We start from the raw sequence: 18,796 nt of genomic DNA, 5'->3' as shown, positions 1-18,796 counted from the left end.
TTGTTAGTAAGATTAGAGGAGTTGCAGAGGCAGGTTGGTCAATATTTAAATACGCCGGTAATGTCTGACATATTTTCACAAAAACTGGTGGTGCAGCTGGTAGGACTGCGGTCTGCATGTTCTGCCTGTGCATGTGTGGGGTCTCCAGCTTGCTCCCGCACAGTAAGAACAAGACTCTTGTCTCTAGGTGCGTGTCTCCGAGGCTGAATGTCTCTGTGCTGTGGAGTCCTGTCCAGGACAGACTCTGCCTCGCAGTGACCGCTGGAGACAGACACAAGCAGGATGGCTGAAGCTGAAACCGAGGTCTGGTTGCAGAAGAAAGACTTGGCTGTGAGAATTAACTGAGGCCAGCCAAGTTAGTCAGCTGAGCCTGAGACCTCCATTGATACTTCACTTCCCATCATGCACTCTGTCATAACATCCTGTACTGCGTGAAATGCAGCAGCCTTTCCTTCGGTCCTGGTTTTGAGAAACGTTTCTTAAGGTGGTCTGGAACAAGGACGGGATTGAACGTGAGCGAGAAAGCAGCCAGTGTCTGGAGAGAGACTGAAAAACCTTCAAAACATCTGGAGAACTGCTGATCAGGTTCAAAGGTCAGGAGAAACTCCCGCTCACTGAAAAGAGAATCTGAAGAAATGAAAGTTGGATGAGAAGAGTTGAGCCTGTAGATCTGCTCCTCTCAGTTGTCTCCCTTGCACAAAGGAATCATTAATGATTTTATAGCTTCAGTCTCAGGGTGTAGCTTCACAGTTTATAACGCCCTGACAGTTTTACTGTCTGCTGCAGATAAGAGCAGAGCCGTCTGTGCTGTGTGAGGCTGTCGACCAGAACAAGTACATTCTGTCTGAAACGTTTTAGACTAAAAGGACTCCTTCGATCTACATTTTGCAGGATTGGACCATGCAGAATCGAATAAACAGGAGAGAATACACCGAACATTTTGTTAAACAGCGACACCTGAAGTTAACAGAGCTGAAATTGGAAGCTGAAAGGTTTGGTTTGAAAAACAGATACCTCCGGACTGAAAACATCCCAGAATATCCTAAACCAGAGTTCCACGTGAGTCTTCTGAAACATGAAACTACAGGATCAGCGCTATGTGGGATCGGGAAGGATGGGGGCTTCAGGAATCCATATGGAGGACCTTTTATATGGTGGAGTCTGGCTGTGGGACCAGACCAGATGAAGGACGCAGAGACGAGGCTCCTGGAGAAGACGTTCCCAGACCGGATGGAGGGCGAAGATCCTGAGCAGCAGAGCTTCCTGTGGAGGTTTGCCACGTCTCCAGCCTTCAAGGAGACGTCCCGGCTGGGCTGGTACCGCTTCACCTTCCCCCTGCAGGAGGTGCTGACGGCCTACAGAGACCAGGTAACACCTCTCCACAGGTCAAAATAAAAGATCTAGTTTTACTGCAACTGCAGGTCTTAGTTTAACAGGATAAAAAGAAAATATTATTTGGTGGTTTTCCAAGGAAAGAGGGTCCAGGATTTTCAGGAAATCATGACTCTCCAAAACAATTTCACTCATATGGGAGACGCACATTTTTTGAATGCATTTAAATCTGCTGTGATTCAGATGAGTTGTTGATGTTTCTTGTTGTGATGTTTAACCTGTTCTGGTCATGTTGCAGTTTAGAGTAAAAACTCTCTTTGACAATCTGCTTAGGCTACAGCTGCTGTTTTCTTCTCTTCAGTTCTGCTCCGGTTCTCAGCCCATCTTGCGGGTCTACGAGACTGTCCTATACAGACAAGAAGTGATGCATGTTGTTCTGGTCCACAATCCAGCTAAGCAGAACTTCTCACACTACCCTTTGCTGACCGATGACCCAGATGCTGTTTGTGTTTACAAAGACGGACATTTTATCTGGAGACCAGAGGCCATGTGTGAGAAACACTGGTAAGATCAGCGAACAGGAATGGCTCAGCATCCTCAGGTTGATGAAGGCTTTGCCTCATCAGAGGTGGAATGTTTTTACACAATTCTTCCCACCAATTATGGTGGGAAGAAGGTACACGCTCTAAATCTTGTTTCTTGTAATTGGGTAGCGACACGCAGAATCTACTGTTGTGTTTGGATCGTGGTTCGGTCAATGACCCAGTTTGGACCAAGCTTAATCTAAATCCTTTCAGAATCTGCTGACGACCTCAGATCCTTTTTCTTTGGACTCTCAGTTTTCACCATGTCTGAAAATGTCTTTGTTTTCTCCTCCTTCCAGGTTGAAGCTGATCTGCAGACCTGACAGCCAGCAGCTGGAGGCCTGTGGTGTAGCTGAGGATCTCTGTTATGTCTGGGACAAGGTCGCTGTTGCTCTGGACGTTGGGAAGACACAGGTACCCTCCCTGCGGTGTCATTTATTGTAGTGATTTTTTTTAATGCTGTCTGCAAACAATAAAGCTCTGACTAATCCATCCGTAACAACATGCTCAAGTTCTTCCACTGTGGTAGAGGATGTTGATCATCTAAAATTGATTTCTGAGCCCCAAAGACCTGAAGGACCCAGAAAACAATCACACCATGATTACAGTTCAACAGAGTGTCAGTATTTTAGAAGACGGTGTTGATGAATCCAGTCCATTTCAATCCTAATGCCAGGAGATGAGAAATCTCAGGAGCATCAGAACAAAAATTTTATGTTTTGGTTAACAGTATCATTTTGATCGCATCATTTAATCAGCATCTTTTCCATGAAAAATATTGTTTCTGTCATAATTTTTTCCATCTGCAGGTGCTGAAGTTTGGTGCTGATCGGCTGAGAAACAACCTGAAGTACTGTCTCCTGGATGACATTAATTGCCTTCCAAAGGATCACACACCGGTCAGTTTTGATGATGCTAAATCGGTGGTGAAGAGTCTGTGGCCGGGCTGGAGTGGTCCTCTGGAGGAGGAGAGCTCACTGCTGCACCGTTTATCAGGTAGACCAACAACACGCCGTCCTGGGAAGGACTTAAACTAAACTAGGGTCATGTCTATGTCTTTTAGTAAAACCAGAACATTTTTAACTGTTAATGAAGTCTGCATGAAAACAGTGTTTTAGGAAACCCTAGACTGGTGAACAAAGGAAATGAACAAAGTTGTTTAGTACATGTTGGCCACGCTTCCAAATATTTAGCAATTAAAGTTGGAGCAAGAGGGATGGTTAAGACATTTTGTTCTTTGTCATGGACCTACTCCCCATGGGGTTGATTTATGTAAGGCTGGTGCCTTACATAAATCATGACCAAACATAAGTGATTGGGTAAAATCAAATTCACGCTTTTAAAACTTCAACAGAGTCCATGCCTTCAGGAAACAATCATTTCTCAATAGCCGAGAGCCCAGATTCTCCGTATGAAGCAAAGCGTAAAACAGGGGACTGATTTTTACTAGGCTAAGATTTTTTAGCACATCTACCTAAATACACACCAACAACCACGAAAATCTCCAACTAAAATTTAAACAAACGTGTAGAACAAGGAAACCCGACAAGAAGGACGGAAACGATACAGAAAAATAATCAGCCCAAGAACAGCTGCAGAATTAATCCGAGTCTAAAAATGTGACGGTAACTTATCTTTAGTTTCACATTGCAGATCTGGACTTCATGTTCCCTCTGCTCCAGTTTCAGATCTGCGCCTGGTTCTGGTTGGGTGGGCTGGAGTTGGGAAGAGCTCTAGTGGGAACACCATCCTGGGAAGAAACGCCTTCAGGACGAGTCCACCATTTGGTCCACCATTTGGTAAACCACCTTAGTCCTAATATGATGTTAGACCAGTTTTACATTGTCTCCCTGCCCACCACTGCATCTACAGTAAAGACCCAAACTTCCTGTTCTCTGGTTCTGACGCGATCCGAGAAGAGCTGTAGTCAGGATTATAACCCAGAGTCAATTATTTTACAGTGTTTACAGTCTGACTCATAACTGACATGACGCCGGCCTGCGGCCTTGCGGAAGTAGAGCTGTCCTCCGACAAGCAAACTGTTATTATGGTAGATTTAACGGACCTCAATGCATTACCCGAGACATTTCTTTGAGTCATTCTTGACTTATAAACCAACACTGAGGTAAAGACGGTGGGCAAGAAAATTCTCTAACTAGTCCTACGTCAGGTCTGTAAGGTTATTAGCGGGAAATAACGATAAAACCCAAGAGGAAAAATGAGGGACACAAAGTCTGGTTGGATGTGAGTGTGAACGCTGTGGGAGGCACGTTGCATGTAAAATATGGGTGAGTAACGACTTAAATAAAACCGGCTTGTGAAAATCTGCCTTCAGGAAAATGCCTAGAAATAAACAGTAACATGAAACAGTGTTTAAATACAGCAGTACAGCAGTTACTGCAGTTTAAGTTTCAATGCTGCCATAGAGCTACCATTGGAATCCAGCATAACTACCTTCACTTATTGATCTGGAAATGATTAGATGTTTAGCTTTGTTATTTTAATTTAACTGAGTTGTGTCTATTTGACGCTAAGCTAGCACGGAGCTTTGAGGCGAGCCGGCTTTAAGTCTTTAGCCAGATTACTTCCAGATAATATATTATGTTAAAACAACATTCATGACTAAGGCGATACCTAAGTGTAGTTTTCTCTATTCACTTCTGTTTAGTTATTTGCCTAATTAACTGCTACAGGGCTTTATTTAACTGTCAGTAAGTATCGTTATGACAAAAACTGGGATGTTTACTACCAGTTACCTTCATGGTGATGACTAACATGGTAGTTCCCGTCCACCAGTTTCATCCAACTGGACATGAGGTGGGCTGCAGTCCATGATCCATTTCCAGACTCCTTTTTGGTTTTGGAAATGTAGTAAATTGTATTCCTCCCTCTACACCAGGGGTGTCAAACTCAATTTCACCGAGGGCCACTTCAGCATATTGGCCACCCTCAACGGGCCACATTGAGGGTATAAATCAGGAATGCCCAAGTGCAGTCCTCCAGACTGCAACTTTTAGATGCGTCCCTGCTAAAACATACCCCAGACAAAAAGTTGACTTCCCTCATTAGCAGCAACTCAGTTCTGTAGAGGCCTATGAATGAGTCAATGATCCAGGTGTGTTAGAGAAGGAACGCATCTAAAGTTGCAGAGTGATAGGTCTGGAAAACTAGACTTGGGCAACCCTAGAATAAATGTATGAAAATACAATGTTAAAAATAAATTAAACAACACCTCATATTGTTAAATAACTGATTTTATGTATTCAAGTTTTAAATATTACATTTGAGTTTGCATGGATGTAAAATTACTGCTCAGTTTAAAAATTACAATATTTTTAAACTGAGCAGTTTAAAAATATGCTCAGTATTTTTAAACTGCTCAGCTAAACTTTGCTGTTTAGCTCGTTAGCTTGTCGATGTTTCAGTTTTATTCGCTGGGAAAATTAATCTTTGTCTGCTTTAAAGATAAGCAGACAAAGAATAAAAACAAGTTTTGATATCAACTCTCAACTTCATTCACAAAACTTTTTCGTTATTTATTACACAACGAACATGCATTTCACATAAGAACAAAACAATGAGGTGACGTTGCCTGTCCTTGAACACAACGCTGATCCCTCTTCACCCTGTCACCAACTCACACACATCCTCATTGTGTTGTGTTGTGTAAATAAACACAAAACAAGCAAAATCAATAAACTATATGCATATTCCAGTATACTGAGTTTTGGTTTTACATTCATTCTATTTAAATTTAGTTTGTTCGTGCTTACCAATGTTTCCCCCTGGTCAGTTCGTCGATGTCCGGTTTTAGTTTTTGTGCTGAGGAAATCCGCAAAACGGCGTGTAGGTTTTCATCAGTAGTGCGCGATCTGGTCTTGGTCTTGTTTAAATTCATTTTTGAAAACATCTGTTCGCACAGATAGGTGCTTCCAAACATGGACAAAACAGCTGTGGCATCAAATCAGGGGGCAGTAGACGGTAAAAGTCCTGGATTGAAACATCACGGAACTTCGCTCTTTAGCTTGTTAGCTTGTCGACGTTTCAGTTTTATTCGCTGGGAAAGTTAATAATCAGCTTGAGGTGACTCTGCTGCACTCTAGTGGCGAGAAGCCGTAATGTTGGCTGGTAAGAATCGGAAGGCATTATGGGAGATGTAGTTTGCAGTCAATTCGTGCTCAAAACTTATTTGAAGTCAATCAATGGGGATGTAAAACGGTGGTGGGGGGGAGAGGGCCACATAAAATGACGTAGCGGGCCACATGTGGCCCGCGGGCCTTGAGTTTGACACATGTGCTCTACACGTTCTGGGTAACGGCTGCATAAAACCCACTGACAACTTGGATTATCTGTGATTATCCATTATTTTCCTCAAAATCTCTCTGACTGCAGCAGGTTATGATAGATACTGTCAATACTGTCGGAGTACGTGTGTGGTGTTCATATTACGCATGGTTAAAAACTACAAATAGCCATCTGTGATGACATCATAAAAGAGCGTCAGGCTCAGGTAGTCCAGGTGACGCTGCTTGTTATGATGAAGCCCACGCTGGAAGTTTGGTGATCCTGAATAAACCAATAACTTTGATACAGTTTGATTCTTTTTAATAATACGACATGGAGTCAGGAGAGCTGCAAGTCATCGTGAGGCTGCGACTCTACCGGAGACACGGCTGATGACAACACACAGAGAGTCGCTTCTGCTGGTCCATGTGCAACGTTCAGCATCCAGCCGCCAGAGGCTTTTGACTTCACAAAGCCGCAGGAGTGGGCCATGTGGATACGACGAGTCCAACGTATCTGAGGAGAACCAAGTTAACACGCAACTTGCAACGCTGATTGTTGACAAGTGCCCTGGAATGATTGGGGGAGTACCCAGAGAGAACCTATGCCTCCACAGGGTAGGGTGACCAGACGTCCTCTTTTTCCCGGACATGTCCTACTTTTCAGACCTAAAAAGATGTCCGGGGGGAATTTAAAAATCGTCCGGGATTTTGGTCAACTGCCTCAAAACACATTACATAGCTTACAGTGCATTGTAGGGCACTGTGCACGGCGCTGCGTGTCACGTAATCCCTGAGCCGCGTCAGTGCGGGCAGCCCTGTTCTTAATCAGAAGATGGCTGTCAGTAAGCAAACAACATGCGAAAGCGCAAATTTATGTAGTTTTCCCGCTTTTAGACTTTCTGTCCAGCACCCCCCGTTCCAAGGTTTTCCGGTCCCCCCCGCTCGAAGGTGTTCTGGTTTAACCCCCCCAAGCCACCCCGCCCCCCGCTGCAGGTTGTACGGGTTTTCCCAAAGTAAAATATGGTCACCCTACCACAGGGAGAACATGCAACCGCAAACCCAGGACCTTCTCGCTGCAGGGCTACCAGCTGCACCATCATGCCACATCCAGCAGACTACTTAGACTTTATTTAGTTCAATAATTTAAAAACTACAGAATCTGGTTCAACTCGTCCAGTTAGCAGCAGCAGCATTTTTAACGCTGAGAAGGTTTTATGTCAGACAATTAATACAGTAAATAAATAAATAATGGCGTTCAGTCCAGTTTGAAGACCGACTGTGAGCTGGTGGTCTGGTTTCTGTCCTCAGGTAGAAGCAGCTGCTGTCTGCAGAGAGGCAACGTCTTCAGCAGGGAGGTGACCGTCATCGACACTCCAGCTCTCCCAGAAACATCCGACCCTGAGATGAGGACGGAGATCTTCAGGTGCATCAACCGGTCGACGCCGGCGCCCCACGCCATCCTGCTGGTCGTCAGACTGGGGTTCCTCACTACGCATGTAGAGGAAACAGTGAAGCAGCTGGAAAAGATGTTTGGAGAAAATGTCTGGAGACGCACCATGATCCTGTTCACCCATCAGAACCAGGCAGAACCAGACATCCAGAGCCAGCTAAAGGGGAATGAAAACCAACTGACACTCCTGTTCAGCAAAGTAGGCAACAGATTTCAGGTCCTAAATAACAACCCGCATCACAGAGACGTTCAGCAGGTCTGGGATCTGCTGTTTGAGGTGAAGAAGATGCTGGTGAACAATAGACTGGTGTAAACGGGGCAGAACCACGATTTCAATGTTTGAAGCTCCAGAAAGTAGTAGGGAATGTTTTAGAGATGAAATGGCTCGAATCATCTGTGTTTTCATAAAACTGTCATACAGGGATGGAAAAGCACCTTCACTGACATGATCTCTGCCTCAACACATGATAAGCTCCTGGCTTTTCAGCACATAATTCATTCTCAGGGACAGCAGCAGAAATGCATCACACAGAGTAACAACAGAGATTTCCAAGTGCTGAAAAAACATCCAAGTGAACTTTTGTTTTTAGCGAGAGCAGCTTCGTGCTGCAGGAATCATGTGAGAGTCACGGCTCTTTGACGGGTCCTGCATCTTTTTTTTTTCTTTTTCTAAAATGTGTGTTCAACAAATGTGATTCTGTGACAATACTAAAATTTCCCACAATTTTTGAAGGCAGCACCGACACAAGCAGTGCAAAGTGCATAATGTACAGGTGGTAATGTTCTGTTAAGCTACTGCTACCAGTCTGCAGTAGTTGAGTCGTTCTAGGAGGAGAGACTTTACCTGACAGATGAGAGCTGAATCATCTAGGATTTAAATTTGTTTCCATGACAACAGCTTTCCTTAACAGGTCTGTGAGTTTCTATTGGCTGCATGATTTCACCCTGTGCTGCATCCAAGCTCCAGATTGTGGCTCAGACATGGAAGTGAAGCTGAACAAGCCGCTGCTGCTGCTGCTGCTGCTGCTGCACATAACAGGATACAAGCGAACCTGAGTCAGAGTTTGTGCTGCAGGTTCTGGTTCTGCTCAGGAGGAAATAAATCAACATTGTGCGCAGAGCAGAATGGCAGAAATTTTTCAACTGCAGAAAAAACATGAGAAAAGTGAGAAAAATCAGAAATAAACAGACTCCCCTGAGAGTTTAAATTAATAACGCTATTTATTATGGTGCATCAGATCCGCTGTGTTTGAGATTTAATTTGTATTAATGCTTGAATATTAAATGTCTCCTTACGACTATAGAGCAAGTTTTTAAAGAGAACTAGTGATGATGTTGGGTGGCTGTTACACCAAAAGTAATATTTAAAGTACCATGTAAAATATGCAAATGGTGGAGGTCACCATAATACCCTTATAGATACAAATCTGAGTCATGCCAGAAAATTGTCCTACATATTTCAAAAAACGTCCCACTTTCACCGTCTGGATTTCACATGTGAAAGAGTTGCTTCGAGTAGCTATAACCGACTACAAAACAAACCTAAAGACGACACCTGTGAAACAATAAACAGGTGTTCCACTAAAGCCTGTTTCAATGTGGTACAAAGCTAATCTTGAAATTGCTGTGTGGCTCTTTAAGGCGATGGTGAGTTTAATTTGGCTCTTAAGGCTGAACTGGTTGGCCACACCTGGTCTATAGCATTTATAACAGTCTTTATGAAACATTTAGACTGGTCATATGTTTGTTCTAAGGAAGGTATTTTTCTGCTGTGATCAAGCTGTTGGCTGGCTTGGTGCTAGAGATATCACATTAACTAAAAATGTTGAAAATGCAGCAAAAACTGGATTTAATTAATTTAATGTTTAGGGAAATAAACGTTGCCTTTTGCTGACAGCCTCTGTGTGGTTTTGATTTGTTAAAACATTCCCTTTAATTTGATCTTCTGTGCTCCAAGCCATACTTTACAACTTCTGCTTGTGTGGGATGTTTAGATTTCAACTCCAAATACCAGGGCTGTCCTTTAAGAGCTGAGGTCCAACAGCCGTATCCTGATTCATTCAGGATGTCTCACCTCCAGACACAAACCCTGCATCCAGACACAGCAGTATAGGCATCTGGTAGGACCTGTAGGAAATGCTGATTGGAGACTGAAGCTGGGTAATAAAGTAATTACTTACATTTTTCTTCACAAATAAGTCACAAGGTGATGGTTGAAGGGCCCAGCCTCCTCCACCATGTGAAAAAGACAACTGTCCTCATTGTCCAACCCTCTCCCAACCCTGACATATGAGTTTTGTTTTCCTCAGAAGTGAAACTGAAAAGGTGGAGGAGGGGCTTAGCGTTTGGTAGGGCGGTTTGTCTGAACTGGATTGGCCATCAGCTGCATCTTTCCTCAGTTTCCTCTGAGCTGGGAACACATAAAACCACAGCATCCTGCTGCGACTCGGACCTTGTTATCAAAGATTTGGGACTTATTTTAAACATTTGTTTTCCATTTGGTCCTTGGGTGTATTTGGCAGTCATCATTACAGTGGAGGGAAAAGCAACAGTCTGCAACTGAGGTATGAGAACAAAAATTCTGGGTTCAGGAGATTCGTTCCCCAGAATCTTGGTTATGAGGTCAGCAGCTCCTGTTGAAGTTCCTGATCTTGTTTCCTTGTTTAAGGAGAACAAGCTCTGATATTATACACTTCATACTTCAATTTTGAAATATGAAAAAGCTTTCCTATGAATTAGACATTTCTATTGTTTTCATTACTCTTAAGGAACAGGAAATACATGTTAGTCAAAATGTATTTCCTCGTACATTTAACTCGCCAAATTCTGTATAATCACAGATAAGAGCTTTATGATTTTAGCGGACATTTCCTAGAGCTAAGATCAGCAGGCAGAGCCTGACCAGAAAGGGGCTGAGTATTTGGTTTGGGCTTCTACTGCACGTTTTTAATAAGCCTGTAATAGATATATGGCACAGAGAAAACTAAGCAAGAATGCAAGATATGAACATGTTAATCTACTTATTTAAATCTAAATAGAAAAAGAGGAAGCTCACCTGGTGAGCAAAGAAAGAAACTAAGGGGCAGAAGGTAATCAGGCTTTAACAAGCGCAGTTTATTAAACTTACATGTACTGAGCTCACAGAAAGAGTGAGAACTGAGCAGTGAAAGGAAAAAAATCTCAATGTTTCTCACCAGCTCTCATATGGTGCTGCTCTAAGAGCTGTGTGGTTATATTCAGCTATTCCTTACACTTATTCTTTAATAATCATGTATTGAAATATATGATTATTATATTTTGTTTTTTCTGCAGGCCAGAGCTGATTGACTCACTGGGTTCTGTCTGAACTGGTGAAACTGGTCTGAGAAAGTAGATCCTGACATTCTTGATTCTGGTTTTTCATTCTATTCATCTCACGCTGCACCATGGCAAAAATGGTTTTCCATAATCAGCATTTGAAGTTGGAAGACCTAAAAAGGCAACGTAGAGTTCCAAACAACTACCTGCATAAAGAGAACATCCCAGAATATCCTAAACCAGAGTTCTACGTGAGTCGTCTGAAACATGAAACTTCAGGATCAGCGCTACGTGGGATCAAGAAGGATGGGGGCTTCAGGAATCCAAGTGGAGAATCCCGGATATGGTGGAGTCTGGCTGTGGGTCCAGATGAAATAAATAACGCAGAGACGAGGCTCCGGGAGAAGAGTTCCTCAGACCGGGGGAGGGTGGCTCCTGAGCAGCAGAGCTTCCTGTGGAAGTTTGCCACGTCTCCAGCCTTCAAGGAGACGTCCAGGCTGGGCTCCTTCCGCTTCACCTTCCCCCTGCAGGAGGTGCTGACGGCCTACAAAGACCAGGTAACACCTCTCCTCTGGTCACACACCTCACTTTACCTATTGTCCCCTTTCCACTGTCTCTAATGGTTCCGGCTCGACTCTACTCTCCTCACTTTACCTATGAGACCCAGTCAATTTCCTCCACACTATTCCAGCCGCTCTCTGCTGTTTTGAGTTGGACCATCTCTGGAGCATTTCTGATCAGCCTCCATCTCATTTCCTGTCCCTGATCTTTGCACCTGTTCTTGTCTATCTTGGTTTATAACTTTTAGGTGTTGGCATAAATAAAAAATGAAGTTAATAATTTATATAAATGGTGAGTTCTATTAAAAATTGGTATTCCTTTCCACAGATTTGTTCTGGAGCTGATCCGGTCATGCGGGTTTTACGGACTGATTTGCATAAACAGGAAGTGGTTTATGCTATTCTGGTTCACAGTCCAAACTTAAATAAGAAGTTTTCAAAACACCCTCTACTGGAAGACGACCCAAACGCCATTTGTGTCTACAGAGATGGACGCTTCATCTGGAGGTCAGAGGCCATGTGTGAGACTCACTGGTAAGAACAAAGAAACCTTCTGCCTTGAAGTTTTACATTTAAAATCAGCCATTTTTTTTTTACCTCAACAATTTAGAAAATGCCTCACAAATAAAAAGCCAAAAGAAGTTCTTGCTGTTTTGTTATTGTACAAAAAAAGAATGAACATGTCACATCTAAAAATACTCAGTGCTTGTGCAAACAGTTTTTTAATTTATTTAATTAAAATATGTTTATTTAGAGTCATTTGTGTCTTTTTGTAAACTCCTGACACGTAGAAGATGTAAATAAATTATCATTATAGCGTTTAATATCAGTTGAATCAATCCCCAGGACAGGGGGAAGAAAATGTGGAGAGTAAACACTAAAGGAGAATATACATCAATATGATAAAAAAAAGTCACTAAAGTTTTTTTTAAACAAATATAGAATGTGATAAAATAGAACAAAGAAATAAGAAAAATAAAATACCAAACTAAATCATACTAGTCACGCAGTATAATTTTAGGAAAGTTCTTATTTTTTTGGATGCAATATTTGCCACATTAATTACTTTATCAAGCCATTTATTTCAATATTTTGGCAGGATCAGTACTCCATACATTTCCTCTTCACACTGCATCTGTGTCTCTTGAGAAGCATTAATATCACATTTCCTGCTGAATCTGCCTCATGTTTTCTTTTCACTGCTACTGAGTGAGGAAAGCTGTCTGAGCTGCAGAGCCAAGCTAATATTTTGTAGTCAGTTTTTACAAAACGAGCAGCTGATAAGCTGCTGTTCAAGCCAAGATAATATTCTGAGTCCGTTAGCCTGACACCTGTCTTTGGCCATTAGATAGAGGAATCACCACTGACCTCACCCTCCACAACAATTTGGGTCATTACCAGCATCTCTGGTGTCAGCGCTGCTTTCAGTGCTGCGTTTTGTGGTAAGAAAAACCTGGAGTTATGACAAAACTTTGTTTTATTTCAATCAATCAATCAATCAATCAATTTTATTTATAAAGCATCTTTCATGCTGGAAGCACATGTACAGGGGTGCTATTGGGAGATTGTTTTTCTGAACATTGTTTGAACTGTCCAAGGTCGCCGCCTGCAAATTCCAGAGTGATGAAATAAACTGATATGAACTTTCCTCCCCTCTTTGTGAATATTAAAAGAAATGTACTCTCTTCACTCTCAGTTAGCGAGAGTCACAATTGGTCTTTTTATTCCTCTTTAATCATTGAATAAAATAATAATAATGAATTTTGATTCATTCTTGATTGTCTCAGTGTTTCACCTTAAATAGGATTGAACTATTTCCTTTAGAGCGTCCAGAGAGAACCCAGTCAGCAGAACATGCATATTCCACTAAGATTGGGATTCAAACCTTTTTGCTAAACAAAACCAGTGGCACCCACTGAACTACTGTGTAGCCAGTTTAATTACTGTTTAGCTACCATAGGAAACACAAAATGTGTATTGGTTAAGGACATGACTAACAGATGGAAGCAGGAAGTGACAACTTGACGCCAAATGACAAATTGTACTTTAGTTTCGTACTGTACTTTAGTTTTTGTCCATGATTTTCTTTCCTGATATTTTCACAGGTATGAATTTGATAAAGATCAGATGGAAGCCAGACCTGTGTGGCACGAGTTTTACGTTTGGGACCACGTTGCTTTGGCCCTGCATGTGGAGAATAAACAGGTACCCTCACTGACCAACCTGCTGACAGACTAGAATCAGTTCAGCTGCTGGTCTCTAAAAGGTTGGGCATCCCTGCCGTTCAGGGTTGGTTGTCACACATGACAACTGAAAAGCAAATGGGGAAAAAGCTCTTTAGCTGACAGAATCAGTCAGTGTAACTTGTTCTGCCCAAGGCTAAAAGTTAGGAATAGTTCTTAATAATTTAGTGATAAAAATGTAAATATTTATGTAATAATTCATGCTTAAAATGATGGTCATTTAGTTAAAAAACTTCACAGTTAGTATTGGTTCATCTGTATTTTATTTGGTGAATTCTGGGGTCACATTGCATTATAGGTAGCAGAAACAGTTGCAGTCAAGACGACGTTTTTACAGAAAACGTTTGTTTATCTATGTGATAACTTCACCTCCTGTGTCTTAAATCTTTACTTCTTCCACCTCCGAAAGCAAAGGCTTTTCACTCAACACTTTCATTGAGCGTTTCCAAATAATTGTACAGAATTGTAAGCTGTCAAGAAGACAGTAATAAAGGAGCGAGATGCTCGGTTTCCTGGCTCATAAAAAGTGAGTTTGGCTTGCTGTTGATCTGCTTTAACATACACAGTGTATTCAACACATAACAATATGTAAGTTAAAAAAAAAAGAAAACATTTTTACTTAAGTATTAAAACCTTTACCATGTCCCAACATGAGGCAGACAATTTATAAAAAAACATTGAGCTCCTCTTCCTGCTCCCTGTGTTCTGTATAATCACACAGCCAGCACAGCCAGCCATGCTCTCTGGAAGTTTTTATTTACTAACAGGATTGTTTATGTTTTATTTTAATGCAGCCTGCATTAATTTATCAAGCGATTTATAAATTAATAAATGGCTTGATATTTATCAAGCCATTTAGGCTGCAGCCATTAATGCAGGCTGCATTTTAATGCAGCCTGCATTAAAATAAAGCTGTTTATTTAATGCTTTAAGGCAGTGCTGTGAGGTTTAGTAGAGTTTCTGTATAATTTAGGCTGTTAACCTTATTGTTTTCAATCTATTAAATATTATTGATATCAGGCGTTTCAGGCGTTCGTTTGACTGAATAGTTGCTGAATTGGGCCTGCAAGATTTTTTTTGTATGTTTTTGTATAAATTAAGGTGATTTTATACTTATTTTTGGCGGATGACAGACATTAACTTTTATACTGAAATCAAAAAAATTAACAGCCAATCCATGTGATTGGTGATCGGGATCAGTATTGGCAGCAAAAAGCCTGACTGGAGCACGCCTAGTTAAAAGTACAGCTGACGTAATTCTTTCCTTGCTGACATTCATGTACAAAAGGAGTTGGATGAGACGAGGAATGAAGAACTGATCTGTGCTCAATGCGAACAGAACCAAGGCCGCAGTACGACTGGGCCGGCCACTGCCAGGCTCTACAGTGCAGAAAGGCTTTTAGACTGATTTAAAACCAGACATGCCACGTTATGGACTGTCTCTGGAGGTTTTACAGCACCAGCAGGGAGACCAGTTAGGCTGTAGTCAGGGTGGGAGACAACCACAGGCTGAACCAGGAGCTGGTGGACTGTTGGTTAAGTTACAGTCCAACAAGCAACATGACCTAAATACAAAAGACTTGAGGTATTCGGTTATCTGTGGTTTTGTTGAAAAATAAACTATTCAGCTTTTCCTCATGTTCTGTAAGAAGCATGTTGCTCATCTTGTTGGGCTGCTTCCTTTTCATCAGGTGCTGGAGCTTGATATTGATAAACCAGAAGATTTCCTCACGTACTGTGAGAAAGATGATGTGCCATATCGTCAGGAATTTCAAAACCATCATGAAGCTAATGAATTGGTGAAGGAGGTGTGGCCAGAATGGGTGGGTCCTCTGGAGGCGGAGCGTCCGCTGCAGATGCATTACACAGGTAAGACACGTATGAACTCTGCATCACTGACTTCATTGCAACACAGCATCGATCTAACAGTTCCTCTCGTCTCTAACCTTCACCTGTTCCACAAAGTTCCTCCTTCGAGCTACAGTCCCCAGGTGAGCTTCCGCCTCACAGAGCAGCCCTCCTCCGTGACTGCACACGTTTGTTTAGTCTTATTTTATATTCTCCCACCCAGAACCTTTTCTGAGCTCAGTTCCCATTGTGAAAGTGTGATCCTGTTTAACAATAATATCCTGTTACTCTTCTCACAGGATTAGATTCAGTTGAGATGGAAGTGGACAACTTAGTGGTTAAAATCATCAATACTCCAGAGTTCTCAGAATTAACCTCAGAAGAAGCGAAAAAGAAAACTCTAGACGACATCAGACTCTCCGGCCCTGCTCTTCATGTCTACCTACTGGTCATCGGGCTGAAGAACATCAGTGCAAATCTGATCAGAAAGACTGTACAGGACTTTGAATCAATATTTCAGAACAAGGCCTTAAGACGCACCATGATTGTTTTCACCCACCAGAACCAGACAGAACCAGACATCCAGGAAATGATGCAAGAGGTTCAGCAATTCCTGACTGAGAAAGTAGGCAATAGATACCTTGTCTTCAACAACAGCCTGGAGGACAGAGATCCTCAACAGGCCTCAAATCTCCTGGAAGAGGTGAAGGTGATGTTAGGGGGTGATTGAATGCTAGAATGTTTTATATATCATCACCTTCATTATGGAACACCTAACCTCACTAATCGTTAAAGAATAATGTTTTTCCTACAAACCCAACTCTCAGTCCAGGCTCAGCCTCTATCTCAGCAGCAGGGCTAAAGAGCTGCAGTGACTGAAATCACTGCAGATCAGACACCAATATTTTATTTTTAATGTTTATGTTCATATATAAAGATACATGTAAATTGAATAATAATTTAAGTGCAGCAGATCATAATTTTAAAGCAATCTGTTCACTATTTGAGGACTGGGGTGACGCTCATACTGCCCCACACAAGATGCTGCCCTGGGTGGTTTCCCAAGTTTTCTACATCAGAAACCGCCATTGCAAATAGCCAATTTTTAGTTAATAGAAAAATGACAACATATTTAGGCCACCATGTTCAACTAATCATAGGTATTTTTAACATATACCTGGTTAATGAGAAAGTGCTGCCTCCCTACCAGAACCGTTTTCTGGAGCAAAGTTCTACCCTGGTGAATTCAGACAAACCAGAACCGAGCATGGTTCCTGTAGAGGAAACAAACTTATGGACGTTTGATAGGTATGACGTTTTAATCTTTGTCTCGGATCAGTGTCTTTCTTGGTGCTGTTCGGGTTTAATCTTCATTTAAAGACGGCCTAGAGACTCACAAACAATAATTTCTGAAAATGTTCCTCAGTCCTTGCAGTCAATAAATTTCTATATTTTACAGATCAATCACAGTTGTCTAAACTTATCTTTTAATTTAAATCTGATCCTGAACTGTGCTGCTGCTCTTCTGTCCACTTATAAAAGCTATTTCTGTTAGCATTTTAATCTTTATATAAAAGAAGGAATCTTTAATTATCTAAAATATTTTAATCTTTTACTGATCATTAGGTAAAGTAATTTTACTTATATAGCACATTTTCAGCAACAAGGTAATTCAAAGTTTTACATAAATTATGTTTTACATAAATTAGAGGAAATACAAACAAAAGAAAAGGAAAAGAAAGACAAAAAATGGCCATTTATGAACTAATAGGAGTTTCTCTGGATAAACTAATAGAAAAGTAAAAGTATAAAACTACATATTGGTTCCTCATGTGTAAGAAGAATAAGTAGTCCATAATTTATAAACTAGTAGGGGCTTCTCTGGATTCTTGTTCTGATAAAACTGGATGGTATTTTCTAAGTTTGTTCAAGTTTAGCAAACTAACAGGAGTTTCTTTAGGTCTTGCTCCAATATTAAAAGTCTAATGCTAAATGCTGATCTAAAGTAGTTTATCTGGATAAACTAATAAGACTTTCTCTGGATTCTAAGTTTCTTCTAATTTCTGCTCTGGGTTGAGTGAAGTATAAGACAAAAATATTACTGTTACTAATTATTACTATTTTATGGCTTTAGGGTTTACATTAATTTCTGCTTTAATTTAGGGAAAGAGGTTAAACTGTACTTTTAATGTTTTATGAAGGGTTTATAATGAATATATCTGAGCTGTTGTCTATATTTAGTGCAACAGTGTGGCTTCAATGATTATGTGACTTTAATGTCTTATGTAACATTTTAAATGTGAAATATGTTTTAAATGGAACATTTTTCTGTTATGATCATTTGATGGTGGTATGTGGGATATAATAAATAAATCAAACATAATGTTATGTTTTCCTTCATTAATTATGTGTAGAAACTGGTAGCAGCAGATTCAAACAGTTTTAGTATTTTCCCAGTTTGAGGAGTAAAGACTTATTTTTTTTTTTTAAAACTGTCCCGCAGTGCTAAGAGACAGGGTCCCTGTGCGTGGTCCAGGAGAGTTGCACTGACCTCAGATGTGCTTTCACTGGGTTTTTTTGTTTGTGTGGTTTTGGAAAATTAACGGTCTGGTTGGATAACATTGGTTCTTGCAGTGACGTGCTGCAACCTCTAGATGTCCTCATTGCCTCTTGTTTCTAACTAAAGCGCCACTGCTAGTGTTTTCCAGGTAACTAGATTCCTCCTGATCACCTCCACCTGCCTCACATTCACTTCAAGGTTACTTCTGCCATCTTATTTGAGTTTCCTGGGATTTTCAGGGATTCCTGCGCTGGTTGATTTCTTTTGTGTTAATCATTATTAAACGTCAGTGATTATTTATGTTAACCCTTTCTAGAAATACTAGGTTTACAAGCAGATTTTTAAAAAGGATTTTAGCGTCTCCACTTAAGGAGAAAGAGTCTGACGGTAACATCTGATGAGAATAAAGGAGTCCTCTGTGTGACTGCGACGTCTCCACAGTGTGTGTCTTACAGTGAAACAGAGTCAGTCTGTCTTCAGTTTTCTTCACTGTACACACGCTGCAGCCATCCTCAGTGATGTAGACATTAAAATCTGTGGCTTCATTTTTTATCTCAAACATACCCAACAATATTTTCTATTTACAAAAACCGAGAAAAACTAGGGGGAAAAAAATAATTATCAGCTCATATTCCT

The 18,796-nt window shown here is 41.1% G+C and overlaps 2 protein-coding genes across 2 annotated transcripts; both read left to right on the top strand.

Annotated features, from left to right (window-relative positions):
• Positions 1-11: 11 nt before the first annotated feature.
• LOC116728243 (uncharacterized) lies at positions 12-11,146 on the top strand. The gene is made up of 9 exons (XM_032576181.1): positions 12-593; positions 892-1,368; positions 1,694-1,896; positions 2,216-2,330; positions 2,726-2,912; positions 3,599-3,715; positions 7,511-8,817; positions 9,647-9,812; positions 10,965-11,146. Exons 2-7 carry the CDS (start codon positions 901-903, stop codon positions 7,963-7,965), a joined length of 1,545 nt encoding a protein of 514 aa, XP_032432072.1. The 5' UTR covers positions 12-593; positions 892-900; the 3' UTR covers positions 7,966-8,817; positions 9,647-9,812; positions 10,965-11,146.
• Positions 11,087-16,475, top strand: LOC116728803 (uncharacterized). The gene is made up of 6 exons (XM_032577121.1): positions 11,087-11,506; positions 11,838-12,043; positions 13,615-13,714; positions 15,444-15,743; positions 16,163-16,309; positions 16,428-16,475. The coding sequence occupies exons 1-6, from the start codon at positions 11,087-11,089 to the stop codon at positions 16,473-16,475; spliced, it is 1,221 nt and encodes a 406-aa protein (XP_032433012.1).
• The last annotated feature ends 2,321 nt before the right edge of the window (positions 16,476-18,796 follow it).

This window comes from Xiphophorus hellerii, chromosome 11, assembly GCF_003331165.1.
Source record: "Xiphophorus hellerii strain 12219 chromosome 11, Xiphophorus_hellerii-4.1, whole genome shotgun sequence".
Classification (NCBI taxonomy): Eukaryota; Metazoa; Chordata; class Actinopteri; order Cyprinodontiformes; family Poeciliidae; genus Xiphophorus; species Xiphophorus hellerii.
Note: the sequence above shows the minus strand (reverse complement) of the source record. Positions and strands in the feature narration are given on the sequence as shown.

What these genes read in the sequence shown, in the direction of transcription:
- LOC116728243 (XM_032576181.1), top strand. Translation starts at nt 901, where the DNA reads ATGCAGAATCGAATAAACAGGAGAGAATACACCGAACATTTTGTTAAA. An exon ending in TGACGGCCTACAGAGACCAG is followed by an intron (nt 1,369 to 1,693) that starts GTAACACCTCTC and finishes TCTTCTCTTCAG; the next exon opens with TTCTGCTCCGGTTCTCAGCC. An exon ending in ACCATTTGGTCCACCATTTG is followed by an intron (nt 3,716 to 7,510) that starts GTAAACCACCTT and finishes TTCTGTCCTCAG; the next exon opens with GTAGAAGCAGCTGCTGTCTG.
- LOC116728803 (XM_032577121.1), top strand. Translation starts at nt 11,087, where the DNA reads ATGGTTTTCCATAATCAGCATTTGAAGTTGGAAGACCTAAAAAGGCAA. An exon ending in TGACGGCCTACAAAGACCAG is followed by an intron (nt 11,507 to 11,837) that starts GTAACACCTCTC and finishes TCCTTTCCACAG; the next exon opens with ATTTGTTCTGGAGCTGATCC. An exon ending in CTTCGAGCTACAGTCCCCAG is followed by an intron (nt 15,744 to 16,162) that starts GTGAGCTTCCGC and finishes TTCACCCACCAG; the next exon opens with AACCAGACAGAACCAGACAT.